At 37.5% G+C, this 26088-nt stretch overlaps 5 protein-coding genes across 7 annotated transcripts; 3 read left to right on the forward strand and 2 right to left on the reverse strand.

Annotated features, from left to right (window-relative positions):
• The first annotated feature begins 3211 nt into the window (after positions 1 to 3211).
• On the forward strand, positions 3212 to 9034 carry LOC120013925 (phosphate transporter PHO1-like). 2 transcript variants are annotated; one of them, XM_038865909.1, is made up of 14 exons: positions 3212 to 3515; positions 3896 to 3991; positions 4067 to 4286; positions 5498 to 5837; positions 6206 to 6254; positions 6502 to 6573; positions 6710 to 6839; positions 6916 to 7286; positions 7378 to 7482; positions 7567 to 7611; positions 7730 to 7882; positions 7966 to 8244; positions 8335 to 8471; positions 8559 to 9034. In XM_038865909.1, the coding sequence occupies exons 1-14, from the start codon at positions 3273 to 3275 to the stop codon at positions 8647 to 8649; spliced, it is 2331 nt and encodes a 776-aa protein (XP_038721837.1). In that variant the 5' UTR covers positions 3212 to 3272; the 3' UTR covers positions 8650 to 9034. The 2 variants fall into 2 exon arrangements, with proteins under 2 accessions (XP_038721837.1, XP_038721838.1); XM_038865910.1 differs by having other exon boundaries at positions 6772 to 6839; positions 6950 to 7286.
• Positions 9035 to 9094: 60 nt separating this feature from the next.
• LOC120013924 (KIN14B-interacting protein At4g14310-like) lies at positions 9095 to 13201 on the reverse strand. Its single transcript, XM_038865908.1, has 3 exons — positions 11400 to 13201; positions 10313 to 10929; positions 9095 to 9830 (listed from the first exon to the last, which is right to left on the reverse strand). Exons 1-3 carry the CDS (start codon positions 13128 to 13130, stop codon positions 9299 to 9301), a joined length of 2880 nt encoding a protein of 959 aa, XP_038721836.1. The 5' UTR covers positions 13131 to 13201; the 3' UTR covers positions 9095 to 9298.
• A 498-nt stretch (positions 13202 to 13699) lies between these two features.
• On the reverse strand, positions 13700 to 17549 carry LOC120011829 (kinesin-like protein KIN-10A). Of its 2 annotated transcripts, none has more exons than XM_038862959.1 (6): positions 16747 to 17549; positions 16011 to 16166; positions 15828 to 15935; positions 15576 to 15686; positions 14231 to 15469; positions 13700 to 14082 (listed from the first exon to the last, which is right to left on the reverse strand). In XM_038862959.1, exons 1-6 carry the CDS (start codon positions 17398 to 17400, stop codon positions 13927 to 13929), a joined length of 2424 nt encoding a protein of 807 aa, XP_038718887.1. In that variant the 5' UTR covers positions 17401 to 17549; the 3' UTR covers positions 13700 to 13926. The 2 variants fall into 2 exon arrangements, with proteins under 2 accessions (XP_038718887.1, XP_038718886.1); XM_038862958.1 differs by having other exon boundaries at positions 14222 to 15469.
• A 775-nt stretch (positions 17550 to 18324) lies between these two features.
• Positions 18325 to 21844, forward strand: LOC120011831 (polyubiquitin-B-like). Its single transcript, XM_038862960.1, has 2 exons — positions 18325 to 18533; positions 19690 to 21844. The coding sequence occupies exons 1-2, from the start codon at positions 18468 to 18470 to the stop codon at positions 20617 to 20619; spliced, it is 996 nt and encodes a 331-aa protein (XP_038718888.1). The 5' UTR covers positions 18325 to 18467; the 3' UTR covers positions 20620 to 21844.
• Positions 21845 to 22809: 965 nt separating this feature from the next.
• On the forward strand, positions 22810 to 25222 carry LOC120012648 (polyubiquitin-B-like). Its single transcript, XM_038864085.1, has 2 exons — positions 22810 to 22902; positions 24131 to 25222. The coding sequence occupies exons 1-2, from the start codon at positions 22810 to 22812 to the stop codon at positions 25220 to 25222; spliced, it is 1185 nt and encodes a 394-aa protein (XP_038720013.1).
• The last annotated feature ends 866 nt before the right edge of the window (positions 25223 to 26088 follow it).

Below are 26088 nucleotides of genomic sequence, written 5' to 3' on the forward strand. Positions count from 1 at the left end.
AAATTAAAATTGTTGTACTACTATCCTTAGTGGAATTACTCAACACACTTGTAGCCAAAAAGTGGAATTTATAAAAAAAATTTGTTCTGGATCTAATTTGTTGTTCTTCCACTGTCGTATGAACTACAGAAATCTGACTCTTATGCAAAGGATAGGTCATAGGGACATTTTCTTTATTAATGTCCTCTAGCTCTCCATTTCGGGGGCACATATATATTACTTGTATAAATTGCAAAAAAGTTTCAACCTTATTTGTAGATAAATTATATAAATATGTAAGTTATATATATGTCCAGTACTCCAAGATTAGGAGCACTTTGTATCCTACATGTTTCTTAATCTATAAGTTTTTTTGTAATTAAGTACAGTACAGTCCCAAGCTTAAAATCCTCAATTAATGTAAAGATCGTACAACAATTTTTCTGATCCCGGTGTTTTTTTTCCAATCATTCCAAATATTAAGATGAATGCACACGATTTCATATGAATCATGTGGATCCACAATTTAACATGGATCACATACATCCATCTCAGCATTTGAGATCGCTGGGACAAAAAAAAATATTGGATCCTTAACATTTTTAGAAATTGTATGTATGTATGTATATGTAGTTGTGTGTGTATTAGTTGTGGAAGATATTGTTCCAACGTCATGCACACTCAAGTGAGAAAAAAAAGTGTTGGAGAACTTAATTGGGTCTACATTTTGTATATTCATGATTCAGCAAGCAAATCCCACTTATACCAGTGTTTATTTCTTTTTCTTGATCACTGTAGTATACAACTTGTAAATAGTAGTCTCTCCAGATACTCTAACTTGTAGCTAGCACACTAGCAATGCCAACTAAAATGTATATTCTGGCAAAGAATATGTACACGTAGTGTTTTTTTAATTCCAGGAACCAAAGGAGCCACAACTTGTGGTCATATATTGTTTATGCCAAATCAGAGATTAATTGTTAAAAACCCTAAGAAATTAATTACATATTTATTAGTTAGTCCTTCCAATTAGCTATCAGTACTCTCTAGTAATGATAGAGGTGTTTGAGATTTCCATCCCAAACATATTGAAAATACAGTCCGTTCTAGGTCATGGGCTCGCACGATTTGTTCTTCATAAGCCGTCGTCATTGATATCATGATATGCAGACCCATGAAAATGCATCTTTATATGAGAGGAATTTGGCTTTGCTTATAAATCACACGATTGATTTATATCAGACCAATATGTGATTTTTAGTCTTTGATAGAGTGGGAAAGACTTGTCTTTATAAATCGTATTGGATCCTCACATCTAAAAGATGTGGGATTCCTAACAAAATATATCAAGAGAGAAGGACATGCACTGAACCAAACTAGCTTATCTCAATTTTGCTTTCCTATAACAAAATCTTTCGTAGGAATATTCCTTGAAATCATACTTAAAACCACAAGAGTGATTCCTTTCTTGGGTCGCTAGTGGAAGAGAAAAATAATAACCCTAGGAGGATAAGAGCATTAATAATTGTATATATGGAGCACCATCCATTACTTTGCCAATGCTAGTTAGATTGTGTTCAATGATACGAAGCAAGGGTGGGTGTGTTTTATAATTAGCCCCTGCTGGCTCTTTTGAAATACCTATAATGAAGAAATTTTAAAAAATAAAAATCCATCCTAATTGGCTTAGTTACGCATTATTTTTTCACTTGATTTTTCTGCTTGTTTGATGTATATAAAGTTTATTGTTTAATCCTATGTACTATGTATAACGTATTTATATCCTCTTATGTAGTTGAGTTGACATAGGTATAATCTGGCGCGTAGACAAGGGACCAGCTGTAAGCCCTCTCCCCACCACACAATTTTAAAGGCAAATTTTTTTTTTTTTTGTCCCTCAACTATAGGACTAGTTTCATTTTTATCCCTCAACTATTGGAAAGCATTATTTTCGTCCTTTAAATGAGATTGGGGTTGAAAAATACTTACGTGACACCTATGTGGCACGTCGGAGAAATCTGATCTGACGAACAATAAGATGTCTTGTTTGATTTTTCCGTCGTCGGATTTATTTGAGAGACAAACATGGTACTTTCTCATAGTTAGGGGATGAAAAAGGGAGAGAAAAAAAAGAATCTAAGTGACAAAAATAAAACCCGAACAATAATTGAGGGATGAAAATTATCATTTTGCCCAATTTTAAATATATACATTTAGCTTCTTTTTTATGGCACAAAAAAAAAAACTTAATATAATAATCCCTTTCCGTTTCAAAAAAAAAACACAATAATAACCTTGATATGATCTATTCTGTTATTGTTGATATTAAACTACTATACAAAATAGAACTTTTTGGAAAAAAATTACTCCATCCTATTATCAGTTCCTGGTTCCGTCCATGTATATGTAATGATTAATAAGGTAATATTTTCTTCTTTTCCTCCTAGAAAACATATGAAAATGAGGTAGCAGAACACCCACCCAAATCATTTTTTTTTACAAATTTTTGTCATGATGTCTATATCTCTAATGTTGAGGCTATCACATGTAAATTCTTGACGTTGGGAGTAAATTCCTTAAAAGAAGTTGGCACAATTTCAACTTTCTACAATAATTGAACAGTAATGATAGGAATCCCAGCAGCTAGTATTTCAACTGTACATGATTTTATGTGCATCATGTGGAATAGGGAACATATGGAGCCCATGAATTTACTTGGATCCTATATGTCCAACTCTATAGTTGGAATAACTGAGATATTAGCTGCTGAGATCTTTATCATTTTCAACAATTGAAACTAAGAATATCATCATCAAAAGTTTTATCCAAAAATTATTGGATTGACAATACCAATCCATATGAGACATTTAATGAGAAAGAATTGCACATATACATCATTTGTTGTTAATTTTAACTTTTAGTTCTCATGTACTAGCTTTTCCTACCAAACTAAAAAATTGCTTTACAAATATATCCATTTTCACTTTAGACAAACTATGAATTTGAGAATGATTTGACGAAAATACCCTTGGAAGCAAAAGCCATATCAAGCAAAATCCAAATTCCACTTCTTGGGCAAAGTGAATGCAAAAGAGTAAGAAAAACAGAGAGTTTTTAAGCAACCACTTTCCATTTCTCTGCACGACTCTTTTGCTATCTCTATCTCTCACACATGTATGTATATATATATATATATAACCAGTCTAGTCCGTCTCACAACCTCTCTTAAGCTCCTCCTCCCTCTCTCTGTCTCCTCTCTCTGTTTCTTTCATTACAGAGAGAATTGAACAAAAATGGTGAAGTTCTCGAAGGAGCTGGAAGCTCAACTGATCCCGGAATGGAAGGACGCGTTTGTCAATTACTGGCAACTCAAGAAACACATAAAGAAGATCAAAATAGCTCGAATTCCCAATCAATCTAAACAATTAAACCACGACTTCGGTCTCTCCATTTTCGACCCTGTTCGCTGCTTCCTTTCCAAGATATCATCCACCACTCCTCATAACAACATCACCACCACCACGGAAGTCATTCAGGTTTGTGTGTCAAGTTCCAAAAAAAGTGAAAAAAAAAAAAGTTTGGTTAGTTCTTTTGTGTCCAATAGTGTGTGAGGGAAGCAGAGTAGCTAGTTTTCAATCTCGAGAATAATGCATCATTGGCTAATATGATCAACTTGACCGCGATAACGCTTAGCGCAAGCGGGAGATCATGAGTTCAAGTTCCATGAGTATTTACATTATCCCAATTTGTGAGATGGATCATTATCTCGGCTCATGTCTTAACTGGTCTATGAGATTGTGAAATCTTCCTTGTGACCCGAGATTTACCAATGAATTGTACGGTAGATTGCTGGGTGGGTTCCATTTTTTTTAAAAAAAGGTTTTCAATCTTGGGTCATACCCAACTGATCATGCAGGTGAAGAGCAAAACCATGCATAGTGATGATACAGACGATGAAGAAGAACAAGTGTACCAAACCGATCTCGTTCATTTATTCTCCGAAGAAGATGAGGTAATATTACTAAATTACTTCTGAATGAAATGAATTCATAGATTTTTACTGAAATTAATTTAAATGTATGTGAAGGTGAAGGAGTTCTTTGAGAGATTGAATGATGAGTTGAACAAAGTGAACCAGTTTTACAAGACTAAAGAGGGTGAGTTCGTGGAGAGAGGAGAGATTCTGCTCAAACAGCTTCAGATTCTTCTAGACCTTAAGCAGATTCTCAACGAGCGGCGCCGGAAGCTCAGTCCGGGAATTCTTCCTCGTTCTTGGCCTTCCTCTGGCCATCACTCCGATTTTTCAGGTGAGTTTCCCTCTTCTTCTAATCATAAAAAACTTTCTTCTTCGTGTGTCATTTTCACTATCTAATTTTGAACAAAGTAAATAGATATTTTTACTACCCTAGTTATAAAAATGTAAGAATAGTCATTATGGCTGACCAAATATAATCGTCTTTTTGATATGTTTGTTTTTCATATGTTTTCAGTTTTTATTTTTCGAAAACAGAAGAAAAAAAAAATGCAAGAACATGTTTGTTTGTCTATTTTAGAAAATACGTGAAACAAGAGATCATTGAAAAACAAATTAGAAAACGAAAAGAAAAATATTTTCTGAAAAATAGAAATCACGGAAAACAGAGAGAATAGAGAAGATTCCAACCTTGTTTAGTAATTAAAATTGTCTTTTACTCCTAAATTTTGCATGTGGAATTTGTACAGCTTTATAGTTTATATAATAATATAAATAAGTTGGGAATGCAATAATTAATTATAGATTTTGTCTCAATTATCCTTTTTGTTTAATCAGTAATGGAAACTCTAATTACAGTTGGAACAATGGAAGATATAATAGACATTGAAAACATCCAGAACCAAAGTTGGTAGACAACTCAACATGTATGCACCATAAAATGTCTGTGCACTCATGGCCCCCACAAACCCTTTATTTTTCCAAAACTAGAAAGACATTTCCTTTTGCTACTTCTCTACTAGTCTTTAGGATTTCCTTTGTTTTTTGTCCTAGCCATCTCATCATATGAGATAGATACACACAGATTTCATATGGATCATATAGACTCACGATTTCAAATGAATCATGTGTGTTCATCTCAGTATTTGAGATAACTGAGACAAAAAAAAAACCACTGGGACGCTTAGCATTTTCGGACGGACTTCTTATATAGTATCAAGATTGGAACAATATGTTTCTCTTCGAAAATGATAAAGATTCCAGCAGTTAGTATCTCAATTATTCTTCCAAGCTTTCAGTTGTTGAGTTGGACTCATAAGATCCAGTGAATTCGTGGGTTCCGTATATCTCACATGATGCATATGAAATCTTGTACGTACAATTCAGAAGCGGAAATAACTGAGATGCCAATTCCTAATATCCCTATCATTACTCAATTCTCTTTGTTCCAAAATGAGAAAACAACCAAGAAAGGAAATTTGAATACAAGAATTCTCCAATTCAAAGACAAATTCTCATTAATATTATTTGAAATTCATTATGCAGAGAGTCCTGCAGGATCAATTGATGAGGCATCAACAAAGACAGATGAGATAATAGCAGCATTAGAGAAGAATGGAGTGAACTTCATCAATTCCGCATCGACGAGGGCTAAAACCAAGCAAGGGAAGCCTAAGATGGCTATGAGGATTGATATTCCATCGACAACGCCCACTCGGACAATCACAGCAGTGACATCGATGCTTTGGGAAGATTTAGTGAACAATCCCAAGAAACAAGGACCTGGAGATTTCATCAATAGGAAGAAAATACAGTGTGCTGAGAAGATGATTAGAGGAGCATTTGTTGAGCTATACAGAGGTCTTGGACTTTTAAAAACTTACAGGTAATGCCAACTTTAGAGTTTGTCATGTTCCTGGTATTTGTGTGTAGCACCCGGTTCAAGTTGGCAGGATCACAAACTCTTGCAAGTGGCGATGAGACTAAGTATCTTATCCCACATCGCCCGAGGAAATATGTGAAATGCAGAATATATAAGGTCAAACTTTCTAACTAGTAACAAACTATTTTTCTAGGTTCAAACTAGTATGAGTTGGTGCTGGGTTTAGGTCTTTAGGAAGACTACGCCGTGGGGGTGATATTGCAAAGCCAAAGCGTTACTAGCACGGAGGGGCTGGTTGTTACATTGTGGGACTGTCTTTGTTTGTATGAAAATATGTTCTTAATTAAAAATTTATTTGCTATATTTGGCAGCTCATTGAATATGATGGCTTTTTCAAAGATACTCAAGAAATTCGACAAGGTAAGAAAAATAACTACCAACTGTTTAAAGCTATTCAGTGACAGGTTCAAATAGGAATTCTCTGTTTCTCATAGTTGCAGAGATGAGAGAAGAAAAAAGAGTAAAATACATATATAAATATGTATACATACACACAGATTTTTGTTGTTTGCAATAAAAATGAACTTGAAATGTATGTTTTGAACAAACTTGTATAATCAAAGCATGTATAATGTTAAAAATTGAGAGTTAATCTTACTTGAAACAGGTAGCAAACCGGCAGGAATCCGCGAATTACCTGAAAGTAGTAAAGAGATCTCATTTCATTAGCTCTGATAAGGTAATGTGTCAAGACAGCTTATTTTGCAAATTCTTCAAGAAAAAATGTTCTGTTCTGTTACTAGATTTGAAGAATGAGATTAAAAATATTCTAATAGGGTATTTCATGAATATCATCATATGTTGATTTGATAAAGATTGTTAGACTGATGGATGAAGTGGAGTCCATATTCACCAAGAACTTCGCCAACAATGACAGGAAAAGGGCCATGAAGTTCTTAAGACCGCAACAGCAGAAAGATTCACACATGGTCACATTTTTCGTCGGTAACAATCTCGTCTTCCTCTCATCATACATGGACAAACTCTCGATACTCGTATAATTTACGTAAACTGTTTGCAGGTTTGTTCACTGGTTGTTTCGTATCATTGTTCAGTGTTTACGCGATTCTGGCACACTTGGCTGGTGTTTTTTCTCCTGGTACCGGAATAACGTATATGGAAACTGTCTATCCTGTTTTCAGTGTGTTTGCACTGTTGAGCTTGCACTTGTTTATGTATGGATGCAACCTATTTATGTGGAAGAGTATGAGGATCAACTACAACTTCATTTTTGAATTTCAACCTAACACAGCTTTGAAGTATAGAGATGCATTTCTCATTTGCACCACTTTCATGACTTCTGTGGTTGGAGCAATGGTCATCCATCTCCTTTTACGCGCCAACGGATTTTTCCCGAGTCATGTCGATGCCATTCCTGGAATTCTTCTGCTAGTAAGTGACATTTCAACAACATTCACTATGTAATATTTTTATGTAAAACTTACAAAACCTTGTACTAATTAGTTCTTGATTTCATTTACAGATTTTTCTTGTGTTGCTTGTATGTCCATTCAATGTCCCGTATCGACCAACTCGCTTTTGCTTCATCCGGATCATACGAAACATAGTTTTCTCTCCACTTTATAAGGTACAATCACATCATTTCTTGTTTGCTTTCATTATTTTAGTAAATTCCACTTGATCACGAGTTTTTTGCTCGTTTTGTATGCAGGTTTTGATGGTAGATTTTTTCATGGCAGATCAACTTACTAGTCAGGTGAACACTCATATCCCTGTAACATTTTCAACTTTCATTGATTCACAATCAAATTAAAAACTTTGTCTGTATTCTTGATCCATTAAAAATATGAAACTTTTGTAATCTTTGTATGCAGATTCCTCTGTTGAGGCACTTAGAATCCACAGCCTGCTATTTTCTTGCAGGAAGTTTCAAGACACATAGCTATAAAACCTGCAACTCCACAAGATTATATAGGGAACTCGCTTATGTGATCTCTTTTATGCCATATTATTGGCGAGCGATGCAGGTAAGAATCCTTAGTGGTTTATTCACATTGTTTGATAAAGTGAACCAATCAATTCAACTAACTCATTGTCTTCTCAATGACAGTGTGCGAGGCGATGGTTTGACGAGAGTGACTTGAATCATCTAGCGAATATGGGGAAGTATGTTTCGGCGATGGTAGCAGCAGGAGCCAGAATTACATATTCTAGGCAGAGTGACAACCTATGGTTTGCTATAGTGTTGGTGACTTCTGTGGCTGCTACTATTTATCAGTTGTATTGGGATTTTGTCAAAGATTGGGGCATTCTCAACACCAAGTCCAAGAATCCATGGCTTAGGGATGATCTTGTTTTGAAGAACAAGAGCGTTTACTACTTGTCCATTGTGAGTCTTTCTCCGTAACTAAAGTTTCAATACTTGGTCTTGTTTAAAAAAGAGATTCACATTTAAAAAATGTTGGATTCTTGATTGCAGGCACTGAATGTAGTTCTTAGAGTGGTTTGGGTGGAGACTATCATGGGGTTTCACTTTAACATGGTTGAGTCGCGATTATTGGACTTTTTCATGGCTTCGTTGGAGATTATTCGACGAGGGCATTGGAATTTCTACAGGTACACAGAGTCTTTTGTATATGTTTCTAACAAAGTCTTTTTTTTTTTAATTCTCAAAGATTGTTTAACCAGATTGGTCTTAAACAGGTTGGAGAATGAGCATTTGAACAATGTTGGGAAGTTCAGGGCAGTGAAGGCAGTGCCATTACCCTTCCGTGAGACTGATTCTGATAGCTGAGATGAAATGTGGTTGTCTGTACAGAAATACCATGGATAAACTCATAGAGGAGCATGGAGCAGCATTCCATCGGTGCTTTCTACCGCCATTGATGAAAGGATCCACATTTTAGTGGAACTGTTTGGCGAGAGCTTGCCCAGCATTCATCGAAGTGTTCCGCTCTTCAACCTGCAATTGTAAAGCTCATAGTTTGATGAGTCTAGTTTGTATCTCTCTTTTATGTGATGTAAATGAATGCAATGAAAACAATGTTGCATTTTTCTATTTGTTTGGCAATGAGCTCCAAATCCAAGTAGCTAGCTATAGTAGCATATATGGTCATCTGATAAGAGTGTAGAAATGACAACAAATAAAAACTGAATCATCAACTGCTCTAGTTTTTCAACAGTGCTGTACACAACCAGTCATTTTGATTCCCTTGAATTATTTAGGTGGCATTGTATCTGTTCCACAATCCACACAACTGGAACATAAAACACATATCAAAATGTACATAAATACAGCATTTCAAGCTCCTTTGGTTATTAACAATTCTCTTAATGTTTTACACAGCATCCAACAGAGAAAAAGCATGAACAATAGCACATTGTTAAGCAGATGGTTCACCTTTAAAATACCATAAATACACTTTCTATAGTATGTATTACAGCTATCCTAACTGCCTCCACATTGCTGGACGATCTCTTGATACGAGGAGAACACGCGAGGATAAGTAATCAAATGAAGGGGAATACAAGTCATCTGGGCCAATAATTTCACTGGCATTCTGGGTATTACCATAATGAACCGTCATAGACTGCAGCACATCGTCCTTCAAGGCATCAAATACAAACAAACCCAGGCCACATACACCCATTACAAGGTTTGAATTTCCCCAAACCTGTGTTATGGCTGAGTGATTTACGTGTGCACCAGAATCTGGCAAAGAGTAAGTGCTGCACAGCCTTTGTTGGCGCAAAGAGAATTGCTGCACCTGGGAACATTGTGCATTTTTCCCAGATGACTTCAAGTTTGTGCAGCCAAGAAAGATTGAATCACCTCGAGAAAAGACAGATTGGGCACTGACACCAATTTTAGGTATCTTAACACCAATGCCAGATGGGTTGCGAAAATCCAAGATATTAACAGAATCAGGAGTGCAGAAGACGCCATCATTTCCTTCTGCTTCTGCCGAACTAACTCTGCATTTCAAATTCCTAGTTTAGAACTGGGAAGAACTTTCCACATAAATTACAAATGCATTCAACAAGCTCATTACATAAAAATTTTCTCCAAAATTTTTTTTTAAAAAAAAGTACACTATCATTTTCTCAATTTCTCTTCTCCAAAACTTTGCATCCCACATGCCAGCCAATTTATTCCCTTGAACAGCTTACGGAATTCTTTCTAAGGTCTCCATGCTCAATCAATATCAAATTAGTGGCATTGATTCACAAACACGCCAATACTAGAATTATCCAAATTGAATGGCATAATCTGAGCGAAATACTAAAGCAAATAAGCAATTAAGATGAGAGACAGAAGCATTTTTTTAAACAAAAGAACCAAAAAAATAAAAACAGATGTGCAGTGCAGTTCAACACGAATCTAGGAAAATCAAAATGAATAAGAAAACAGCAGAATACAAGCTATCCAGAAAAAAGCATGACCAAAAAGGTCTTACCTTTGTCGAACCCCACCACCTATTTCAGCATCAGTGTTATTCACATGAAGAGCAGAGACCTTTCTGCTAGACAGAGAAACAGATAGTAAAGCTTGAGGATTAAGGGAGTTCACATCCCAAACGGAGATTGCTTCTGCTTCAGCTAAGACAACTTTCCCTCTGTTTCGCCATTGCAAAGGGCTAGAATATTCCATTGTTGACACAGGCTTCTGCACTTCCCATTTCATTATTTGCTCCCCGTCACGGACATCATAGACTTTTACAACCTTCTGAGAAGTAGCTGTATAAATTATAAGAGGTCCACATGGTTTATACCACCATTGCCGTGTTTCAGGTAATGATATACTACATAAAGCATTTCTTCTATGCGTGGGATTATTATTTAAGGGACCGAGTATAGTTCTTGAATTAGTTGTTCCACCATCCTCAATGTGGAAAGCCCGTACACCCTTGTCATAAAAATCCCATGAACAATATCCAGAATCCATAGAATTCCCAGCGGATGCAGCCACAACATATCTTCCTGAGCAACCATCAGCGCCAGGTGCACGAATGATCCAACAATCTCTCCAAATGTTTGGAGATACTCCCACTGGAGGCTTGTAAACAGTCTTCTCCTGAGAAAAAAAAAAACAGTAGAACAAATAAGCCTCAAATACATTGCTGAACGCCAAACAAATAGTTTGTTTTTCCCTCTGAATGAGACCATGTTCATGTACACATCAATTTGTTTATAATTATTAGCCTTACACATTTTTTGCATCTTACTCATCATGTGTAAACATGATCCAAATTAAGGACATGTCATGAAAGATATGGCTATGATATAATCACCTCATCAAAAATTGAACTTAAAACATAAAGAATAAAGCAATCGATTAAATTCTCTTGGAATGCAATTAAACATCTAACTTCTACAAGACAGTGACAGAATTTCAACTTTCAAGCATAACTGACAATATTGTGGCATTTCCCATTTATACAGATGAAAAAAGAGAGCAGATTTACCAAAAAAGAGAGCCAAAATTGGATATTCCAATGCAACACAAAAGCAATATTTAACTTTCATATGATAGAAAATGCATACCTCACAGTTGGCAATATCATAAAATGAACATGAACCATCATCATGGGCAAGAAGCACCGACTCTCCGTCAGACATAAACCATCCTCCTGTTGAAATTTTGTGGCCTGTTTCATTGAGCTGATAACTGCAAGCATCCCCTGTGTCCTCTCCAGTGATAATTTCACGTTTATTCTCCTGATCATCAAAGTCATCAAGTGTTTCATCACTTGTAAGAATGAGATCCAAATCACGCTTTGCAATTGCTATGCTTGAATAATTTTCTTTCCCTGAAGTGGCAGCACCATCTGTTGCTTTAACTTCAGAATACTCCAAACCAGACAGCCCATCCCTTGCGGTCATCTTACCTTGCCCCTCATTAAGGGAAGCCAAGAACTCAAGAGCTACTGGATTCTCATCAATTGGGCTCAATGACTTCTCATCCCTCTTTAGTTCACTACTGGATTCCACTACTTTAAGAGGTTTGTGATTTTGAGAAATTCCAGATGATGCCTTCATGGATGTTCTATTGCGAAGTAATTTCTGATGAGGTATGAGCCTTGCTTCCAATTCCTCACTATTCAATCCTTTAACTGAATTCTTAACACCATCCTCTCCCTTATATTTATGAATCACTTTGTTTCCCCCATCCCCTTTTTCACCACTCTGCAAGCCACCTACTTTACCGTCTGAATCACCCTCAACATGTCCCATAACCTTCTCAATCCCTGATATCTTGACCTGAATATCTGAAAGAATTTCCTTTGACACATCAGTTTTGTTCTTGTCTAACATCTCCTTTGTCTTATTGATATCTGATGCAATCCTCTTCACCTTTCCTTCTAGAAATGCAAGCTTCTCGTGAAGCTTGCTCTGATATTTGATACCAACAGAACCCACAGAAGTTTCTTCTTTTATACCTTTCTCTTTCAAGTTTTCAAAATCCTTCATATCACTTGAACATCCATCACCCATAATCTTAGAGCAATGACTAACACCATATCCAGCCTTTCCAACTCTATCACCAGGTTTTAATACAGACAAAGGTATCTTATGGACACCATTATCAACTTCAAAACCATTTCTTTCTTTAAATTTAAAGTCTAGACCGACATAATCTTTAATCACACTTGATTTTACCGAAATGGAGCTAAAGTTAGCTCCTTGAGTCATACTATCATTTGCCATTCCCTCGCTTAACTCAACTTTCAAATCAGATTCCCTGCATATTCCACTAATATCCAAGTTTGAACCAATACCTCTATTTTCCTTAAAGTCTCTAAAAACCCTGGATCCATTTACAATTTCTTCACTCACTTTCGAGTTCAAATACCTACCACCCGCACTCATGATCTCTCTATTGCTCTCGTTCCGATCCCTAGAGATCCTAGAATCCTTATCCTTTTTCAAATTCGAAAAACCCCTAATAAACTCAGAAGGGCTAGAACTCCTACCTCTTGGCACGGATGACCTTGACCACCGACCTCGCGCCTCGCCACAGCCAATGGACCCCACCGCGGCCGCTTTGTCTACGTGGGGCACAGGTCTGACTGTGGGCTTCTGCACTACCACCGCCCTTGGCCGAGAACTAGGCCTAGGGTTCTCCTTTCCCGATGCAGATTTTTTGATGGCCGAATTAGAGGTTTTGTCGGAGATCGGAGTTGAGGTTTTGGATGGTTTCAGGAGGGCAGTTTTGGGTGCTGCGATTGCATTTCGGTCTCTCAGCTGGCGAACCGATGGCGCCGGTGCGGACATTTCAGTCGGTATAGATTAGGGATTTGAGTGGTTTTGAGAGAGAAATAGAAAAAGAAAAATCAGGGACGGTGAGTATGAGCGGGAAATTACAAAAGTTGAGTTTTGAAATCTCTTTTTATTCTTCTGTTTGGTCTCCTGCTTCGTTTGACTTTTGTCCCCCAAATGGTTTGGGCTACAATGGGCTCGGACATTACTCGCAAGAGAATAAGGTGTCTTGCCCCATTATCAGTTTCAGGCTCCTTTAGGCTTTAGCTCAGATGCACATTTAGAGAAAGAGAATAAGGTGTTTGTGTTTTCTTTAATTTGTTGAAATAAAAAGTCAGGCGTTTAAGCCCATGAGACATAATTCTTTGAGGTTTCTTGTGTTCCATGAGAAATGGGCCGATGGCACGGGCTAACTTTTTGGGAGGGGTTAAGTCTCATATTCTGGGCTTCGGTCTGACAAGACTAAATTGATGACCCGTTGTGTGCATAGGGTGACCATTGCGGATTTAAAGCTGACGTAGGGATTACAATGTGACCATTGGGTTGAGGCCTGCCCGGTCAACTAAAAAAAAAGTCAGAAAAAGAAACTGAAAGATAAGTGGATAACACTAATCAGTATTCAGTAGCCAAAAGCCAGTAGTTTTAGAACTCCATTATACAAGCAACTCTGAACTTCAATACAACATATTATACCGGTGAGTACATATGCAGATATACTCATCCTACTTCATATCTTGACAAAATATAGATATCCATAGCTGCCTTCATGACGAGAGCTAACGTCTTCTGACAGTGATAAAGGGTGTAGAACTCAAGTGTGGTGATAAATAATCACCTGTGAGTATTGAGGGCTTTGAGTGAGTGAAAGTTTGCTCTCCAGTGAAGTTAATGGGAGATGACCATCCTGGTGTTTGATGGCCTGCAATGTTGTTGCCTCCGCTCCTGCTACTTTTGCTCTGTTGAGGCCCTGCACATACACATTCCATAAGCACTTCAAATATGCAAGTGAATTTAGTTATGAAGGTTTTTGTTTAAACACAGAGAATAACGTTTTGCGGGTTTGAGTTATCTTTGGAAACAAATGAAATTTCATCAAGTGGATATACCATACTCACAATTTTCTGAACTGGTGTGTTTTCCTTGTTAGAAGAATCCACCTTCATTGACAAAACTGGAGAAGATTGAGAATCAATGTCCCTGGGCCTATTCTTAGCAGGCACTGGAGTTCCGATATGTTGAGACAGCTCCCTGTAATTCCCACAAAGTGTAAATATGTTCTGAATTCTTAAACGTCTATCCCTTGAGCTCTCTCTTCCACAGCTTTCTTCCCCTAGTTTTGTGCCAGAAAGTTGAGGCATTTGTTCAAATTTCTGAGGAGAAGATGTCAAGTATCCTGCATCAAAATTGACTATGGGGCTTGAACACACCATCTTTACCTCTATAACTTCCTTTTCTACTTCTTCATCCTCAACATTCACTTGATGTTCCGCCTCGTCTTCTGCTTCTTCCTCCTCAAAAACAGTGCTCAAACTTACTTTATCTCCAAATTTTGCTGCAAAGCCATCAACATGGTCAGCCACCTGATTAGCAGTAAGAAAGCCTTGGATGGCACTGTTTTTATATTGATGAATTGCACCGTTTACATGTGTCACATCACCAACAAATGGTTCCTGATCATCCATATCCAAGTCCATGGATTTTACCATCCCTGGCTCTTCATTGGCATAAGCCCTTAATATTCTTCTTGCAAAGTTATTCCCATCCATATCGCTTGACCCATTTTCATCAGGTTTACCATCCCTTGAACTACATAATTGTAACTCAACTTCCTCCAACCTTCTTCTTAGCATTTCACATTCCTCCTGCTGTTCCAGCATCCTCTCTTCCATCCTCCTCTTCTCAATTTCAACAAGCTCATCCACCATTCTCCGGTACTCCTGCAACTTCTTTTCCAAGTCAAGTTCTAGCATCTGTGTTCGCTCATTCACCTTCATATTGATCTCTTCTTCAGTAGCCCCAGATCCCTTCCCTTCAATACGAGCTCTTAGTGCTGCAATTTGTTCTTCTTTCTTCAAAAGTTGTTTCTGTGCTTCATCCCTCTCCTTTTCCCGGAGCTTTTTCTCCATTTCCAGCTTGTAGATAAACTGGTCCATGGCAGCTATTCTGGAACCTAAAATAACTGCAGATGAATCTTCAGCTCCATTTTTATCCTTAATTGGTGAATGAGGACCACGGACAATGCATTTTGCTTTTGCTCCATATTCAAGCGTGCAGATAGTCTTGTGTAATTCCGCGGGGTTGGGGCTTGCACACAGTATCATTAAAATCTTTGACTTGTCATCCTCAAAAGAATCCTAATCAAAAGTAAAAAATGGAAGGGAAAAGTACTCAACTCAGACTTTTCAATACACCGTTATAGCCCAGTCACAAAATCACTCCAGCATGACCAAAACGGCTTACCTGGAGAAGCATGGTTAACTTGCTGTCTCTGAAGGGGACATGTGAATCTCCATTTGCAATGGACTCAACCACTCTTTTAAGTGCTACATTTCCTTGGTTAATCTTTGCTGTCTGCAATTACAATGCAAGCACAAATTAGATTCCTTATTCTTTTCTACAAAAAAATTTGAACAAACCTGGGACTAGCAGCAAGAAAGGAAGGAAATAAGATTCTTAGCAAAGTAGTTAGGAAGCAACGCTCTCTATAATAACCTGCATTTTAGCTTCAAATCCCATCTGACCAGCTTGCTCAATATTTTCAGAACCTGCCATGTCCACAAGCATCAGCCGACCTCCAACTGTTGGGACATCAAGGATTATCTATGCCATAAGAAAATAATTGTTAATTTCAGTGTGCAACAAGAATAATCTCAGCAACCTCTAAAAGAATCATACCACGCAATGGCTTCGTGAACTTCTGTCATTACATTGAGTGCTTTTAACAATCCTCTTCCTTTCCACTTTCTGTATCTCTTTTGAAATCTTACCAGCTTCGTTTCCAGATATAAAAGTTGCATTCTTCGCTTTTTTGCCCATAACCTCAAGTCTCACCTGAAAATGTAAGACACAACTTGAGGAATCATAAACTTAGTGTCAACTTAATACCTAGTCAAACAAATTCATTCTTCCTGCACAACAGCACAAAGAAAGAAAAAAAAAATTGTATCTAATTTGTCAGCCCCTATGTCTTTCTAGTAAAAGTTCATAATGTTGTAGAATATGAATATGAAAGAAAAGCAGAGCCTTGCCTCTAACCAAGACACATGCATTTAGGCATTAAAACTGGTGTTAGTTACAATTACCTAATGCATCAATTATTGTCATCCATCCTGATACTTTTTCTGTTATATGTTTTTTATGTTCCTCTTCTGTCTCTTTTCAAGCAATTAAAGGTATTTAGCTACCTTTGTACGAATCTATACCCCCCATTATTGTAAAACCAAATACCGTTTTTCTTCAACAAGAAGAGCAAATACCCATGAAACACAAAACAAATATTTGCACAAAAGCCCACTAGTAAAAAATCGAACATTACAGGACACACAAGCAAATATAAGAAAGGTCATCAAAATTCTATCCAATGTCAGCCATCAAGAGCTAAAGATGAAAAAGAAAAGTTAATCAGCATTACCTTAGATCCACTGCCTCCTCTGGGCCAACCAATCCCAAACCCACCTCCACCATTGCTGGATAAAAGATCATATATCTCCTCATTGTATATCTCCAGCACTGTCACTTGCACAAAAGCAGCAGTATCCATCCTTTCCTCATTCCCTTCACTCCTCACCTCCTCCCCTTCTCCCAATATATCCTTCAGTGACCGGTAAACAATCCCTGGCTGTTTTCCGCTCCCAAACATCGTGTGGCTCTTGCCCGAGCCTGTGGGTCCATACATCATTATGGTGCACTTCGCTCCCAGCTTTACCCCATTAATTCTTGCCTCAATGAACTTCTTGTAGAAAGTTTCAAGATCTTCTTCCTCTGATAAAGAGATCCCGTCAAGAACGAAATCCCTATACCCCATATCAGCACGGACCCGGACAGTTTGTCGATCCGGGTTGACATTGAAGATGGAATTAGAGATTTGCTGTTTGTCAAGTGAGTTTCGAATCCGACCAATAACTTCGATTGGATGGTCTAGAGGTGCCGTTTCTTTGAGAGAGTTTGAGGGATTGTGAGAAGGGTGTGTCTGCGGTGTCCTCCCGGCGGTGAAGTGGAGGCGCTGCTTCGATTGTGGGGTTTTGAATTGCACTTGATACGATTTTGAAGAAGGTGTAAGAGTCATTGTTAAGGAGAACAAGATTTCTAGGGTTTTTTGTTCCCAGAATTAATTAGAGATTCAAGAGAAACAAAGGCGATTTTGGTTTTGAAGTTTAAAACGAAAATAGCCGTTGGAAGCTCTAACGTCTACTTTTCTGAGGACCGTTCCCGTGAGGCCGTGAAGTCGGGAACAAAAGAGACCACATTGGGCTTAGAGAGACCAACTATTCTCTTCCGGGCCTTGAGTTTTAACAGAAACACAGCCCCATACAGAGAAAACTAGCCCAATCAGAGAAACCCAGCCCAATACAGAGATTAAACTTTCTGGTTTAGCTAGACTGCTAGAGAACAAAACCCAGCCCATTGCTATTTAGTTGGCAACACTGCAACAGGATGGATATGCGAAATTAGGGTTTGGTTCAGACAAGCCAAGAGCTCGGTAGTACCTGACCATGATCTTGTGAAATTGATCGAAAGACCAGTAATTTGAGCTTCAGACAAGCCAAGACCTCGGTTTTGGATGGAGGAGCAGAAGGAGACCTCGTCAGGCCTAAGAAGAAACCTTCTGCTAGAAGGAAGAGCCATCTCTCCCAGAAACGTCGTCGTTCTGCTAATTGGAGGCTGAGAGCCTGAGACTAGCAATACAATTGACAGAAGCACAAAACTGGAGGGAGCGAGAAAGCTCGGAATTCGGATAGGCGAAAACAGTGATTGGAAAAGCCATAAATAAAATATTAAATCTATCTTATGATATGATACATAAATGTGGATATATAGAAGTACGTAGACATATGAGTCCCTAGAAATGACAACAAATGAAGAAAGAATGGACCTTTGTCAGTGTCACTGCCAAGGTTGACTCGGACTCTACCCATTTCACATTTTCACTAAAAATCTCGAATTTTAAATTCCCAGTGTTTTAGGTTTTATTTATTTTTATCTAATTATTTTGTTGAGTAATCTGGTTACCATAACTGGCATAAAGGTCGGACCTTTTCATATACATTGTGTCTACATTCACTCCATTTCACTTCCTTCCCTGTCTCGTACTTACCCTAAAAATTGAGAGAATCAGGGTTTTGTGCTCCATCCATGGAAGCATCAGGAGCTGCAAAGCGTTTTCGCCCATCAAGTGCAAATGATCCGAGCGATGAAGAGGTAAATAAATCTCTCTGTTCTTTTTTATTCTCTGTGTGAGGACTTTTTTATGTTAGTCTTCGTGTGGGGTACCTATTTTTTTAATCAATGCATGCGAATGAATCGTGAGAAGCTATACATCCCTATCATGTCACCTGAAAATGTTCAAATTGTTTGAATGGACTTTTAGTTATTCTGAAGAAAAGATTATTCCTTTTATGGTATTGGTCCTAGAATTTTTATTGCGCACAGAGATTTTGTGGTGGATTTGATTTGGATTTTCCATGGCTGAAAGCTGAGCCCTGCATTAGTATTTATCAAGGAAATCCAGCGATTTTTTTAACCAAAATGGATCTTTTTGCATCAACTAGTTGTCATATAGGCTTATTTTTATTTTCATTATCCCCTCCTTGCCTCTGTTAAGTCCTTACGTTTGAAGAGGGGAAAAAGTAATTAGTATTGTCAGCACAGGAGGGAAAATGTGGCGTGACCATTTAGGGTTAAGGAACTTCAGTTTGCTTGTGATTGAATGTGATTGATCTTTAAATATTTTTCCATCGATTTGCATTGAATGGAAACGGTTGTGTATAAGCCTGAATTTATGGTATATCTAGTGATTTTGGCTGTGTTAAGATTTCTGAGCCGCCTTAGATCTTCCGCAAATAAATTTCTAGTTTTAGGGTTATATTTTTGAGTGGAAGCTTTTAGCAGCCTGTTCTTGTATTTAGGTGGTTTATTTTTATCATGTCACCTGTTTGTACTTTGCTTTGTATCTTACAGGTGAGTGCATTTCATTAGAATCACATCCCCTTGTTCCTCCATCCCTGAAATCTTCAAAAGGCTAATCTGCTACAGGCGTGTGAATTTGTGTACTTTCAAATTTTCAAATATCTTGTGTCTTACATTAGGAATTTCAGCTGTGTTTGGCATTTGTGTTCAATAAGATAATCTCGTCTGAATTAAATGGTTTCCTGCTCAGCCATGACTTCATTAATAGGGACAGTTCTCTTCTCCAAATGAGACATTTCTTTGTTTCATGAGAAAGGAATATGGAGAAAAATGTTTCCTCATTGCTTGCATAAATGGAATCATGGTCTTGAATTCATTAAAATTTCATGCTATTACGGTACTTAATGTGGGTACGCTTTAGGGAATAATTCTTTCCATATGTTTGCAGATAAATGTATACTTTAAGATTTTTAAAACTGTCCGCCTCAGAGTTAAGAGATCTGAGACCATTGACAATCTCAAGAAACGTTTACGTGAAATTGAAGGCATTGCTGAAAATCTTCAGGAGTTCTTTTTCGCTGGAAATCGGCTCAGTAATGGACAGAGGCTAGTTGATGGTGGTATTCATGAAAATGCCTCTATCGATATAATTGTCCAGAACGTTCATTTAGTGAAAATATTTGTCAAGGTAGCATCAAATCAGAAGACATTCAGTTTGGAAGCAAGGGCTCAAGATAGAGTCCAACATGTTAAGTCCATGATTCATGCAAAGGAGGGTTTCCAACCTGATCAGTTCACTCTTGTCTATGATGGAAAACTGCTAGAAGATGATAGAACTTTGGCTTCCCTCAACGTGAGAACTGAGTCGACCCTCTATTTAATTTTCTGTCCAAAAGATGTGTTGTCAATTTTTGTGAAAACAACAACCGGAGAGATTGTAAAACTCGAAATAAAAGCTCAGTTTACGGTCCGTGACATCAAAGAAATTATCGGGAGCATGATAGGTGTGTCAGTCATTGATCAGGATTTGTGCTTTGGGGGGGAACGGCTTGAGAACTGCAAGACCCTGGCTTTTTATAACATCTTTGAGGAATCGACCTTGGAGATCCAACCTCTTTCATTTCAGATATTTGTCAAGCCTCAAAGTGGGAACACCGTTCTTATTGATGTTTTTCCATTTGATACCATTGAGAATGTGAAGCAAAAGGTTTCCCAGAAGGTGATGATTCCTCAAGAGTATCTGTGTTTTGTGTTTGCTAGAAAACGGCTTGAGGAGCATCGGGATTTGACAAGTTACAACATACAGAGGCACTCTACTCTCCATGTTGCTATGATACCCCGAGGAGGGATGTGTAAGAAGTGTTTGACTGACATTTGACGTTCCGAAAGAGAGAGCATTCATGATTTGAAGGCCACCATCAAAAAGAAAAATGGGTTGCACTGTGAAGACGGTCGTGTACAACCTGTTGGCGTTGGACGATGACTTACAACATCATCTTATGGAATCTCCATGTTTGATAAGTTGGTTTATTTGTTTTAGTGGGTGTTATTCTACATTATTATCCTCCTTCATCTGATTCCTTATCTGGGCTGAGTGGGTTGCAAGTTGTGCACAGGTCATGAAATTTCGACTCTTTTTTTTTTTCATCATTTTGGATTGCCTTTAAGTTGTTTTGCATATTGTAGGAAAGAACTATAATGTGCATAAAAACTAGCCCTTTCCTTTTCTGGTTTAAACTGTCTGTCATGCAATTTTTCTTTATCTGATTTTATTTGCAATTAGAGGTGTAATTTACACACTCTTTGGCCCATTTTTATTTCTTAATTCCTTAAAAGGGTTCTGTGTTCCGTGGATGGCATGATGCCTTAAATGCATCTTGGACATCCCAATTAAATGGTGATTGTACACCGTGGTGTTCTCATAGTTGAACTTATTTTCTTCTTTATCTGGACAGCAGGACAGGAAAATGTGACTTCCTGATCTCATATTTTCATTAGTTGATTATCTGAAATGTTCTTGCTGCATGCTCCTAGAGTTTATTTGTGGAAAATATCTATTATTATGTTATGTCTGTGTGTTCTTTGAATTGCAATGCTCCCTAATTAAATGGCTACTTTCAGACTTATAGCCTTATTACTGCAGTTGGTTTAGTAGCTAGGTTATGATTACATACTATTAAGATTGAATTCTTTATTCTTATATGCCTGATATTATTCCCGTGGTGGTCGAATATTGAATAGGTCTGATGTAAGATAGCTGATTATGGCAGTGTGAAGATATAGGTGTGTAGTTAGACTGAAAATGTTCATGTTTTCCTTCGCGGTGCATCGCTAACTTTCCAGTTTCATCCCATGGCAATCCTTCTCTGGATAGTGTCATTGATTGTGAAGGTCTCGCAAGCGGCGAGAGTTGTTTTCCCAGTTTATGCTGACTATTTGTGATGATTTTGAATTTACTTGAGTATATATTTTCCATTGATGAACACTTTCTTTTGGAATGCTGTCGGAGAACTGTTCTGTGAGGTGAATAGTATTTCAGTCATAACCCTACAATCATTTCTTCAGGTTTACGACTTTTGTTCCACGCAAACCCTCTTTTAGTAACTCAAAACTCCGTTCCATCAAGTTGTTCCTCTGTTACTCAATGCATATGCAACTTTGGATTTAGGGTTTAGATTAGAGTTTATATGCAACAATGGCCTATCGCACTTTCTACCAATCCAATTGCCTTTCAAAGGTTTCTCACTCCATCTCTGCAGTTGAATACCAAACCCCATGAAACACAATGCTGCAAAACCCACCTGACGTTCGACATTATATTTGCAAATATGCTCAACAACCCTCGTCTTCTGGCCAAACTAAGCATTCTTTCTACCTCTACTTAATTTGCAGTGCAACTGTTGACGAGCATGAAACCATTCTCATGCATGCAATCAAACCCAAAACCAGAAAAATTGAGAATATCAGTTGAAAAACACAATGGAAACTCCTCTAACGTTAATAATGAATAAATCACAGAAGGTATGAAAGAAATCATCACGAGAAAAATCACTCTCAGACACCTGTCTTTGAATTCTTATCCATCAGAACCGTTTCACTGTCCATATATGAATAACTACAAAGATAGCGGCCTCGTTCTTTTCAATTACAGTTGTGAAGGAAACAATGATTCAAAACAGAAAAATATTTATTTAGTTTAACTAATACAACCCAGAAATTTATATTTCAAATTAATTGCAGTTTTATTTAATAAATAATTTGCACAAGGACAAACACATCGCAGGTGGGTTTCTTGGAGGAAAGACAAACCAACCCGTCATTTGAGACAACCTAGTATAAAAACACCATTGTACTAGACCACAGTCACAATCAGCAGCTGAGGAATTCAAAGGCATTTGACATTTCTGATCACAGCTTCAAGCAGAGGTAAAGCACCAACCTTTTTTCATGCTGCAGCTCCTCTTAATTGTCCACTCTTTAGTTTTTTTTTTTTTTTCCTTGATCTGTGTCCTGCCACATTTAAACTTCATTCGTCTATCAAATTTTAGGGAATTGGGTTCAAATCACCATGGAAGCATCAAAGGCTGCTGCAAACAAACCAACACCCTTCACAGGGCCTGCTGATATGGAGGTTGAATCTTTTTACACCCTTCATTTGCTTGTTTGATTTGAAGTATATGTTGTTGTTAACATGAGATAAAGAGTACGTATCATGAGAGGCAGTTTGTATTCATTTGAAAACCATTTGCATTTTGTGGTTTTTTGAGTGTTTGGTTTGGTCACTAAGAAATCTGTACGACCAGAGAAAAAATGAAATAGATCTTAAAGAAAATGAAAAGAAAAAAAAAAGGTCGGCCTTTTTCTTGTTTGTCTGGCTGGTCAAGTCGTTTGTGATATGCTTGCCTCTTTTGTGTGTCTGTCCTACGATCCTACGTCCTAAGATCAGGATTATATCAATCTTGATTATTATGGTGTATCTAACTTATTGTGTTTGGCTGTCACCATATATATCAGTCTTGATTGATACACCATATATATCCGTCATGATTATGCCAAACAAACAAAGGATTGTAGAAGTGGATTTGCCGTTGTAAATTGAAAGGTGGCAGAAACTTGAGCCCTTGCATTGTAAATGTCCTCAAACTATATATCCAGTGAATTATATTATTCTGAAAGTGCCTTCTTTTGGGCGCGAACTGGTTGGCATATAGCCTTTTTTAAAAAAATAAAAAAAATTGTTAGTTCTCTATTTCTCTTTTGTTTCTTTCTCTGTTTGCTTATCACCTTGCATGTTAGAGCAAAAATTAGGTTATAACACTAGCAAAAGAGAAAACCCTGTTGCTATTAACTGTGTGGGGTGATTAACAAATTGCTTATGATTACATGTGTGATTCTCGTTTCCATATTCTACGGAATCTATGCAGCAAAAATTGTTAATTTTACTTAGACTTTTTTGTGGAAGGCGTAACAAATGAGCTCTCCATCTGTTTTCTACATTTGCAATGTCAATGAGTGCATTTCCATTGAATCTGCATCCTTTTTTCTCATAATCTTCGAAATGCTTGCAAGCTTGGAACTTGGTTTCGTTAAGCTAGCTCACTCAATATGAGTAAAACTAGAAATTGTTTTCCATATTGTGTGACATACTAATGCGGGAGGACGTGGCTGCATGAATTTTCTTGCTGAACTAAATGCTTTCATGTTGAAGCTCACTCTATGTAATTAATTTTGAGTTCTTTCTCTAATTGGCCTATTCCTTTCCTTCTTGAGAAAGACGGAAATTGAGGAGCGGTTTCCTCCTTTTTCTGCTTAAAGTGAATTTCAATCATACTCTTGTGAAACTTAATTTGAATACTATTTAGGGAATGATCCATTTTGTTTGATTACAGATTGATCTAGTCTGCAAGATCGGGAAACCGGCAGCTTTGACAATTAAGAGATCTAAGGCGATTGGCAATCTCAAAGCATTTCTTGAAGAAAAAGACAGCATTTCTGCAACTTTCCAGGAGTTAGTCTTCACTGATGAAAAGCTCCACGATGACCAATCGCTACTTGATTATGGTATTGAGCAAAACTCCACCATCGAGCTTGTTCTTCCGGATGTTTTTATGATAAAAATATTTGTCAAGATACCTTCACTTGAGAAAACCATTGCTTTGGAGGCAAGGCCGGAAGATACTGTCAAATATGTGAAATCCAAAATTCAAGCAATGGAGGGTTTCCAACTTGACGAAATCGTTCTTGTTCGATATGGAAAAGTGCTCCAAGATGACAAGACTTTGGCATCCTACGACTTGGAAATTGAGTCCACATTTTTTTTATTCATTTGCCCAAAAGATGTGCTGTCATTTTTTGTGAGAGTACCGAACAAGGAGATGGTGGAACTCAAAGTTAAGACTCTGACTACTATTCGCGATGTCAAAGAAATTATCGGGGGAGTGGTTGATGTCTCAGTCATGGATCAGGATTTGTGCTTTTGGGGAAAAGAATTGGAGGATTGCAAGACCTTGGCTTATTACAAACTCTATGAGAAGTCAATCTTGGAAATCCGTCCTCCTTCATTTCAGATATTCGTCAAACCTTGGAGTGGAAATACCATAATCATTGATGTTTGGCCATTTAATACCATTGGAGATGTGAAGGGGATGATTTTCGAAAGGCTGAAAATCCCAGTTGAGTATCAGAGTGTTGTGTTTGCTGGAAAACGACTTGAGAATGATCGAGATTTGGCAAGTTACAGTGTCGAGAAGCATTCGACTCTCAGCGTGGTTTTAACATCCTCAACAGAGATGTATGAGTTAAGTCTGAGACGCATTGGAGCCAAACCAACTGATAGCATTCACACTTTGAAACGCAAAATCAGAAAGAGAAATCATACTGGAGTGAGGACAGTGGTTTACAAAGACTTGGCATTGGACGACGACCGCACTCTTTCATCTTATGGAATCACCATGAATGATAACGTGACAGCGGTGCTTTAACTGGTGTTTTCATATGCTTATTGTGCATAGGTCATTAATAATCTGCTTTTATCTTGTTGGATATTTTAAATGTTGTTCTGCAAGTTTGGCGAGAAGGATGAAGAACGCCTGGATAATTTGCTTTTCTAATTTTCGAGATTTTATATCGTTTTCGGGATATTTGGGAAGAACTATGATGATTGTTGCTTGAAAAATAATACCTTCCCTCTTTGGTTTACAATGTTTCTTTTCTCGAGTTCACGTACAAGTCGGAGATTTAATATTTATGTTCTTGCTGCTAATGGTGTTTGTTTGTGGTGATTGTTTCTTCATGTTGATGCTTCCTAAACATGATTAGATGTCCTGTTTTAGATATGCAGCATTCGATTGAGTACGTCTAAGGTAGAAAGTTTGTGTCTGATATTATTCTGTGACTGAATATTGACTATCTATGCATGATGGACAACTACAAGCTAAAAGGTTGCAGTACAACCTGTTGCTTTTGGATCTTTTGACTGTTTTCTTTTCAGATGCAGTTTTGTTTCCTTCGATTCTGTTGTTAGTGGATATGCGATAAATCTTGTGTTCGTTGATTTTGCATGCTGAAAATTGCTTCCATTGCATATGCTGTTAGGTTTTGTCAGCTTCCTTTACGACGCATAAAGCGTTGAAGCAACAAAATCTTTGAATTACTGCGGTTTCAACTGCAGGTTGTTTCAAATTTCCTTACAACTTTCTCTGTTGTCTTCTCTGCATAGGTAAATGATAAAACAAAAGCAAATTTGTTTTGGCCACAAAAGCCAGAGCAGGCCCTAGAGGAAGAAAAAATACAATAATCATGGAAGATTTTTAGTCCAGTTGCATGGACTGGACTATGTTCAATCTAT

Source organism: Tripterygium wilfordii, chromosome 13 (genome assembly GCF_013401445.1).
Source record: "Tripterygium wilfordii isolate XIE 37 chromosome 13, ASM1340144v1, whole genome shotgun sequence".
NCBI lineage: Eukaryota > Viridiplantae > Streptophyta > Magnoliopsida > Celastrales > Celastraceae > Tripterygium > Tripterygium wilfordii.

Bases quoted from the DNA above. Each gene is read 5' to 3' on its own strand.
- LOC120013925 (XM_038865909.1), top strand. From the start codon at position 3,273: ATGGTGAAGTTCTCGAAGGAGCTGGAAGCTCAACTGATCCCGGAATGG. The intron at 4,287-5,497 runs GTGAGTTTCCCT...TTCATTATGCAG, and splicing joins CCATCACTCCGATTTTTCAG to AGAGTCCTGCAGGATCAATT. The intron at 7,612-7,729 runs GTGAACACTCAT...CTTTGTATGCAG, and splicing joins CAGATCAACTTACTAGTCAG to ATTCCTCTGTTGAGGCACTT.
- LOC120013924 (XM_038865908.1), bottom strand. From the start codon at position 13,130: ATGTCCGCACCGGCGCCATCGGTTCGCCAGCTGAGAGACCGAAATGCA. The intron at 10,930-11,399 runs GTATGCATTTTC...TTTTTTTCTCAG, and splicing joins ATGATATTGCCAACTGTGAG to GAGAAGACTGTTTACAAGCC. The intron at 9,831-10,312 runs GTAAGACCTTTT...TTTGAAATGCAG, and splicing joins GGTGGTGGGGTTCGACAAAG to AGTTAGTTCGGCAGAAGCAG.
- LOC120011829 (XM_038862958.1), bottom strand. From the start codon at position 17,400: ATGACTCTTACACCTTCTTCAAAATCGTATCAAGTGCAATTCAAAACC. The intron at 16,167-16,746 runs GTAATGCTGATT...TTACATTTTCAG, and splicing joins GAGGAGGCAGTGGATCTAAG to GTGAGACTTGAGGTTATGGG. The intron at 15,936-16,010 runs GTATGATTCTTT...CTTATGGCATAG, and splicing joins GTTCACGAAGCCATTGCGTG to ATAATCCTTGATGTCCCAAC.
- LOC120011831 (XM_038862960.1), top strand. From the start codon at position 18,468: ATGGAAGCATCAGGAGCTGCAAAGCGTTTTCGCCCATCAAGTGCAAAT. The intron at 18,534-19,689 runs GTAAATAAATCT...ATATGTTTGCAG, and splicing joins ATGATCCGAGCGATGAAGAG to ATAAATGTATACTTTAAGAT.
- LOC120012648 (XM_038864085.1), top strand. From the start codon at position 22,810: ATGGAAGCATCAAAGGCTGCTGCAAACAAACCAACACCCTTCACAGGG. The intron at 22,903-24,130 runs GTTTGATTTGAA...GTTTGATTACAG, and splicing joins TTTACACCCTTCATTTGCTT to ATTGATCTAGTCTGCAAGAT.